Raw genomic sequence first — 7,765 nt, forward strand, 5'->3', positions numbered from 1 at the left:
AGGTGGGGGGAGGGGAGGAAGCCGGAAAGGGGGGGGGGCTTAAATGGTGCCCGGAGTGGCCGCAGCTGCCCAGAGTGGCCGCAGCTGCCCAGCTCTGCTTGGGGAGAACCCTTTTGGGTGTTCCCTGCAAGCTGAGTAAGTGTGAGCCAGCTCACCGTCCTTTAGCCTCCGGCTCCCACATTTTCCCCTTAGCTCAGGAAGGTCGGCTCCAGAGCAAATTAATTCATGCAGCGGCCCAATCGCTCGCTCACCACTTTCATGCCATTGGCTCACAAAGTAGAATTCTTGCTCACAAGACTCCACGGCTTAGAGGGAGCCTTGGTGGGGAGGCACACGGGCTCTTTGCCAGGGGGCCTCCAGGGCACACGGGCGTTTTGCCTGAATCATCCATCCAGGGCTGAGAGAACAGAAGGGCGGGCAGGGACCGTGGGAGCGGCAGCTGGAGAATGAGTGTCAGCTCGACAAAGGGGACAATGCCGCCGCCAGCAGCACATGTACATTTGAAGAAGAGGTGGAGGAGGAAATTGGATTTATACCCCACTACCCAAGGGAGCCTCAGAGCGGCTTACAAACTCCTTCCCCTCCCTACAACAGACACCCTGTGAGGTAGGTGGGGCTGAGAGAGCTCTGGACAGAAACTGCTCTTTTTTTTCCAAGGACAGCTCTTGTCAGAACTACCCCTTGCTCAAAGTCATCCGGCCAGGTGCAAGTGGAGGAGTGGGGAATCAAACCCGGTTCTCCCAGGTTAGAGTCCTCTCAGTAGCAGAGAAGATGAAGAAGAGGAGATTGGATTTATGCCCCATGGCCCTTCACTACCCAAAGGTGTCTCAGAGCGGCTCACAATCTCCTTTCCCTTCCCCTCCCCACAACAGACACCCTGTGTGGTAGGTGGGGCTGAGAGAGCTGACAGAAACGGCTCTTTTTCAAGGACAGCTCTTATCAGAAACATGGCTTGCCCAAGGTCATCCAGCAGGTGCGAGTGGAGGAGTGGGGAAGTCAAACCCGGTTCTCCCAGATTAGAGTCCACGCACTTCACCAAGACACCAAACTGGAACCCTGCACCGGTAAATGCACTCCCAATTCCAGCTTCCCTGCAGCCGCCCGCCCTGGACTTTTGCTCTTAAAGGCAGCCCAAAGGGACAGGGGAGGTTCTCACGGCACAGCATGGGTGGGGTGGGGCCCTACCTTATTCCTCATGGCCCTCAGGAGGTCCCGCACAGAGCTGCCTTTGTACGCCCGGAACTTCCTGAGATCTGGGGAGAAAAGGAAGGGGTAGAAGGGAGGGGAGCGTGGGCGTGTCCTTTGGTAAGAGAAGGCATCTTGTGGGTGGGTGGCTCACGAAAAGACGGGAACCCAGCATGAAATCCACTCCATCTGCAAGGAGCCGCAAGACACCTTTTGTGTCCTTGCCGCACCAGGGTTGATGCGGCTACCCGCCAGGTTTCCTTTCCCTCCAAAGCCCTGCAGCTGTGTTGCGCTAGAGATGCTGCCCTGGCGTCCCCGCACCCCGGCTTCGCCTTACCTGTCTGCAGTGGGATGGAGATGTGGGCCCGCCAGTTGCCCCTCACCACCCCCTGTCCTCCAGCCTCCAGGGCACTGAGGAGGGGCCCGTCCACCGGCTCCTTCTCCAAGCGGTCGCTGACGTCCTGGACGGGGAAGAGAGGGACTTGCACCTGAGTTCTGGTCTGGCTTGCAGGTGTGTGGGGGGGGTTGGGGGCCCTCCACATGCCGGAGGCTCACCTGGAGGAACTGCAGCTGCTTCTCCGGGCTCCAGAAGAAGGGGTGGCACAGGACCTGGTCCGCCGAGGGCCGCCTGCGGGGGTCGCCGTTGATCATGGCTTGTATCAACTGCCGGGCGACCACGTTGTCTGGGGGGGGGGGAGGAGAGAGCAGATGCCAACCCACAGGCTGCAGGGGCACACCTGCTCTCTCTCAGCCCCCTGGAGCATTTCACCATTCTGACACTATGCCTTGTAGGGCAGGCCACCAGGATGGTCCTCGCACTGCAGAGCGGGGAGGGGGGGGGGGGAGCAGCTGAGAGAGCCACGGCCGTGTCCCACACTCCTGGCATGCAGCCCGGGTCACCGGCTCTGGGTTTGGGGGGGGGAGGTGTGATCCCATAGAGTCCCCACCTTCCAAACCGACCATTTTCTCCAGGGGAGCGACGAGGATGATGGGGGGGGTGGTCTGGAGACTGAGCCCTACGAGGAAAGGCTGAGGGCCCTGGGGATGTTTAGTTTGGAGGAGACTGGGGGGGGGCACGACTGCTCTCTTTAAATACTTGAATGGGGCTGTCATTTAAGAAGATAAGAGAAGCCAATGTTGGATCAGGCCAAAGGACCATCCAGTCCAACACTCTGGGTCACACAGGGGCCAGAAATACCAGTGCCATCAAGAGGTCCAGCAGTGGGGCCAGGACACTAGAAGCCCTCCCACTGTTGCCCCCCCCCCTGAAGCACCAAGAAGACAGAGCATCACTTGCCCCAGACATAAGAACATACGAGAAGCCCATGTTGCATCAGGCCAATGGCCCATCCAGCCCAACACTCTGGGTCACACAGTGGCCAGAAATACCAGGTGCCATCAGGAGGTCCAGCAGTGGGGCCAGGACACTAGAAGCCCTCCCACTGTTGCCCCCCCCCCAAGCACCAAGAAGGCAGAGCATCCCTTGCCCCAGAGTCCCTATCTGGAGGAGGGCCAGGAGCCGTTCCGTTTGGCAGCAGAGGAGAGGACCCGAAGCAACGGGTTTAAATGACATGCAGAAAGGGTATTGGCTGGATATCAGGAAACACTTTCCCACGGTCAGAGTGGTTCAGAGGCGGAATCAGCTGCCTAGGGGGAGGTGGTGAGCCCCCCTTCACTGGCAGCTCTTGAGAAAAGGCTGGACGAATATTTGTCAGAGACGCTTTAGGCCGGTCCTGCATTGGGCAGGGGGTTGGACTAGATGTCCTCTAGGGACACCTCCCAACACTGATATTCTGTGAGACCTCCAGCTGCCACCTGGCAGCCCTGCTCATGGCTCAGCCTCTCTTGCATTCACCTGCAGGGGCCCTGCTGGACGGACAGTTCGAGGTTCCGCTCAGGCCCCTGAAGCTGGGAGCGCAGTTTCCCACCAACTTCCCGGCAGAAACAGGAGCGCAAGGCAGAGGCGGCCGCCCATCCCTGCCTGCAGCCGCGTCCTTCCCCCCCCCCCTTCCTCACCGTGAGTCTCTGGCTGAAGGTGCTCCAGCTGGTAGGCCCCGGCTAGGATGTTGGCCTGGCGATGCAAGCGGTCTCCAAAGGGATGCTGCCCGCCAGACACGACGTAGTAGGAGACGCAGCCGGCTGAGAAGATGTCCACCGCAGAGGTCTGCGAGAGGCAAGGAAGAGGACCTCGTGGGGGGAGTCGAGCCAGGCCGGGACTCAGAGCCAACGCTCCCTCTCAGCTGTGGAGTCTTGTGAGCAAAAATTCCTACTCTGTGAATTCTTGGGCATTAAAGTTGTGAGCTATGAGCCATTTGGCTGCTGCAGAGATTAGTTTGCTCCAGAGCCATCCCTTCCTGAGCTAAGACAGAAATCTGTGAGCTGGAGGCTAAAAAACTGTGAGCTAGCTCACACTAACTCAGCTTAGAGGGAACATTGCTTGCAACCAGTGCTCCCTCTCAGCTGTGGAGTCTTGTGGGCAACATTTCTACTTTGTGAGCTACATGGGCATTAAAGTTGTGAGCGTGCCATTTGGCTACTGCATAAATTAGTTTGCTCTGGAGCCATCCCTTCCTGAGCTAAGACAGAAATCTGTGAGCTGGAGGCTAAAAAACTGTGAGCTAGCTCATACTAACTCAGCTCAGAGCGAACATTGCTTGCAACCAGTGCTCCCTCTCAGCTGTGGAGTCTTGTGAGCAAAATTTCTACTGTGTGAGCTCCTGGCATTAACGTTGTGAGCGAGCCATTTGGCTGCTGCAGAAATTAGTTTGCTCCGGAGCCCCATCCTTCCTGAGCGGAGACAAAAACCCGTGATCCGGAGGCTAAAAAACGGTGAGCTAGCTCACACTGACTCAGCTTAGAGGGAAGACTGGACTCAGCCTATTCCCTCTCCAGAACCCCACGATGGCCCACAAGGGGGCGCCTCCCCCCCCCACTTACCGGGTTCTCTTGGGGGGCCTCTCGGAGCACCTCGGGCGCAATCCACCCCTCGGTGCCCGGGATGCCAGAGCGCAGGCTGAAGCTGCAGCGGCCGGCTTGCAGCTTCTTGCACAGGCCGAAGTCCGAGATGACGGCGCGGATCCGGCCATGGACGTCGGGGGCCGAGATGAGGATGTTGCAGGGCTTCAAGTCCCGGTGGACTGAAAGGCACAACCCCCCGCCCCAAACACAGTCCACTGAGTGTGAACGGTCTGCAGGGGAAGCCCCTGCTGGCCTTCTCTCAGGTGGGGTCCCAGGACGCCCCCACCCCTTTTACCTATGCCCAGGGAGTGCAAATGAGCCAAGCCGGACATGGTTTGCTGCAGCACGGAGACAGAGCCCAGGACCTGGTCGCCGAGGGTGGGGCGCTCCACGTACTGGGAGGGGGAGCAGAAAGACACATTAATTATTTGAGACGTCATCTTTTAGGCACTGCCAGAGGCTGGAAATACCAACGTCCACGCTCTCTCTCTCTCGTTTAGAAGAATGAGAAGAGATTGGATTTATACCCCATGGCCCTTCACTACCCGAAAGAGCCTCAGAGCGGCTGACAATCTCCTTTCCTTTTGAGGACTGCCCTTGAGAGAACAGCTCCGAGAGAACTTGTAACTGATCCAAGGTCGCCCCAGCAGCTGCATGTGGCGGACTAGAGAATTAAAAAAAAAACCCAACAAAAAACTTCCTCCCAAATTAGAATACACTCCTTTAACCACTACACCAAACTGGCTCTTTTTCAGGAAAAGCTCCCAAATCAAATCCCTTTTGAGGAGGGTATTGAGATATATGTCTAGGTGATAGAGGTAGCAAGCAGTTACTAGATCAGTTTGATCTGTTTGACAGTCCTAGCTGTCATGCTAGTGATTAAGTAATTACAGCCAGGTGTTATACTAGCAGGTGTTCTCTTTCAGGCATTGTTAGAGTAGGTAATTAATTAACCTTGTTAGTGATTGGCTGGGTTTAGTATATTAGCTATCAGCTTGATAAGCTGGGTGGGGACTTAGTCTCTCAAACTAGGGCACGGTATGTTGTATGATAGCCTGTATGTCTCTGTGTATATATTTACCATTATATCTATATAAACTTTCTATGCACCTTCATCACCAGTTGGTCTCCAGCTTCTTATTTACTACACCCAATAGCAGCTAATATATATATATATATACATTTTAAATTAAACGCGCGTCATTAATTAATTGCTCCCGTCAGTCTCCTCCGGACAGGCGGCTTCGTTCACCTCCTGCAGTGTCGCGGCACACAGCTCCAGGGCGATGTAGTGGAACTGCCGGTCCTTCTCCGTGCAAAAGTAGCGCACCACGTTGGGATGCTCATCCGACTCACGCAGCAGCTGGACCTCACGGTCCACCAGGTGGGTGTTCTCCGGCAGCAGACGCTTCACCGCCACCCGACGCCCGTCAAAGTGGCCCCTGGTAAAAGAAAGGGCCCGTCCAGGTGGGTCAGGGGCACAGGTAGCCATCCCCAGCCCAGGGCTCAGCCAAGAATTCCTGCAACCCCCCCCCATGGGTGTGGACAGCCCAACTGTTGGCCTAAAAGAGTTTCCCTGAAGAAGGCACTGCCTCCATCCCCCAACTAAAGGCTCATCTCTGCCAGAAATGTGACTGCTCGGCCCCCTTTCCCTGCCCTTCCCCTCCACTGCTCAAAATCCAGGGCTCTGCAGAGTCTTCGGGCTCACCTTGGCAGCAGGAGCGTGGACTTGACCCAAAGGCCCCCTCCCCATCCAGACCTTCCGGCGCAAGACTCAGAGCTGTGGGTTGGGGGGCGCCTCTTACCTGAAGACGCACGTGCCCCCAGCCCCACGGCCCACCACATCCCTGGGGTTGAAGGAGATCTTCCCCACAACGAAGGTTTCGGGGTCAGCCGCTGCTGTAGGGAGAGAGAGCAGAAGAAGGAGGAGGAAGAAGAACAGAGTGGATTTATACCCTGTGCCACTTTGGTGTAGTGGGTTGAGTGTGCGGACTCTAATCTGGGAGAACCGGGTTTGATTCCCCACTCCGCCTCCACTTGCAGCTGCTGCATGACCTTGGGCTAGCCACAGTTCTGACACGTTGAAAGGAAGCAAACAACCGTGATGTACAATGCCAAAAAAAAAAGGTTCTTCATGGACTTGTAAATTTTTTCCCCAGTATTCAGTTTACTGGAAGCAATTCAAACGCCATCGACACCAACGAACCATGCATATTACGTCTCGTGTATATCTTTATCAAAGTGGGTAGCGTTGAAATGCCTATATAATATTAATCCATTTGGCAAACACTCTAGTCATATCTCATAGTCACATTCATCAAATCCATTAGTGTGAGCCGCTCTGAGACTCCGAGTGAAGGGTGGGGTATAAATCCAATCCCCTCCTCCTCTTCCCCCTTTTCTTCCTCTTCTTCACTACCCAAAGGAGTCAGAGTGGCTTACAGTCTCCTTTCCCTTCCGCTCCCCACAACAGACACCTTGTGAGCAAGGCTCCCTCTTAACTGTGGTCTTGTGAGCCAAAATTCTATTTTGTGAGCTTCTGGCATTAAAGTTGTGTGCGAGCCATTTGGCTGCTGCATAAATTAGTTTGCTCTGGAGCCCCGTCCTCCCTGAGCGAAGACCGAAATGTGTGAGCCGGAGGCTAAAAACCTGTGAGCTAGCTCACACTAAACTCAGCTTAGAGGGAACACTGCTTGTGAGGCAGGTGGGGGCTGAGAGAACTCTCTCAAGAAATGCCCTTGAGAGAACAGCTCTGGAAGAACTTGTGACTGACCCAAGGTCACACCCGCAGCTGCCAGTGGAGGAGGACTGGGGAATCAAACCCGGTTCTCCCAGATTAGAGTCCGCGCTTCCGACCATGACACCTAGCTGGCTCCAGCTGAGCTGGCATCTCCCCCCCACCTCCGGTGTTACTAGGCTAAAGGGCCTCTCGTCCCCACCCTGCCCATCGCCCTGTACCCACCTGGGGCAGTGCTGTGGCTGGACTCCCCCTGGGCGGAAGCGGGGGCTGTTCCCCTCTGCTCCGGCTGCAAAGAACCTCCCTGGGCCGCCTCTGCTGAAGCGCCAGGGCCCCCCGCTGGGCTGTGGCTGGGAGGCGACACCCCCAGGGCCCCCCGGTGCTGCAAGAGCTCGGCCAGTTGCTGCTCCAGGTGCCGCTGCTGGTCTCGGTTCTGCCGCTGCATTTGCTGGGGGAGGGGGGCAAGCACAGGACCTCAGTGTCTGTGTGTGTGCGGGGTGGTGGTGGTGGCATCCCAAGGACCTGAGGCTCGGCTCTTAAAGCAAAGCGAGTTTCTGGGCCATGTCATCATCCCCCATCCTCCCCCCCCCCCCCCCCCGCAAGGAGAGCTGGCCTCTGGGGCTGAAGATCCGTGGCGGGGGGTTGGGGGCCAAGCCCACTCACCCAGAGCATGAGGAAGAGGATCCCGCCGCCCAGAAGCACCGTGGTGACTCCAGGCCCCACCAGCTCCCACAGACCAAACGGCGGGTCAGCCTCCGTCGGCTCCAGCAACAGCTCCCCAGGGTCTTGGCTTCCATCCGCTCCGTCCTCCAGGCCACCCTCCATCAGAAACTGGAGGAGAGGAGCAGGGGTTGGCGGGGGGGGGAGGAAAAATGCAGAAGACTT

At 56.9% G+C, this 7,765-nt stretch overlaps 1 protein-coding gene across 1 annotated transcript in view; it reads right to left on the reverse strand.

The window, feature by feature from the left end:
• Positions 1-7,765, reverse strand: part of ERN2 (endoplasmic reticulum to nucleus signaling 2) — a 19,614-nt gene that overhangs the window by 193 nt on the left and 11,656 nt on the right. Inside the window, exons 13-22 of the mRNA XM_015429728.1 lie at positions 7,544-7,711; positions 7,106-7,328; positions 5,949-6,042; positions 5,396-5,585; positions 4,439-4,538; positions 4,123-4,322; positions 3,202-3,349; positions 1,741-1,868; positions 1,523-1,646; positions 1,186-1,253 (exon numbers count right to left, since the gene is read on the reverse strand). Of these exons, the coding sequence (XP_015285214.1) occupies positions 1,186-1,253; positions 1,523-1,646; positions 1,741-1,868; positions 3,202-3,349; positions 4,123-4,322; positions 4,439-4,538; positions 5,396-5,585; positions 5,949-6,042; positions 7,106-7,328; positions 7,544-7,711 (1,443 nt within the window). The remainder of the gene's footprint in view (positions 1-1,185; positions 1,254-1,522; positions 1,647-1,740; positions 1,869-3,201; positions 3,350-4,122; positions 4,323-4,438; positions 4,539-5,395; positions 5,586-5,948; positions 6,043-7,105; positions 7,329-7,543; positions 7,712-7,765) is intronic.

Source organism: Gekko japonicus, unplaced genomic scaffold (genome assembly GCF_001447785.1).
Source record: "Gekko japonicus isolate JY-2015 unplaced genomic scaffold, Gekko_japonicus_V1.1 scaffold894, whole genome shotgun sequence".
Classification (NCBI taxonomy): Eukaryota; Metazoa; Chordata; class Lepidosauria; order Squamata; family Gekkonidae; genus Gekko; species Gekko japonicus.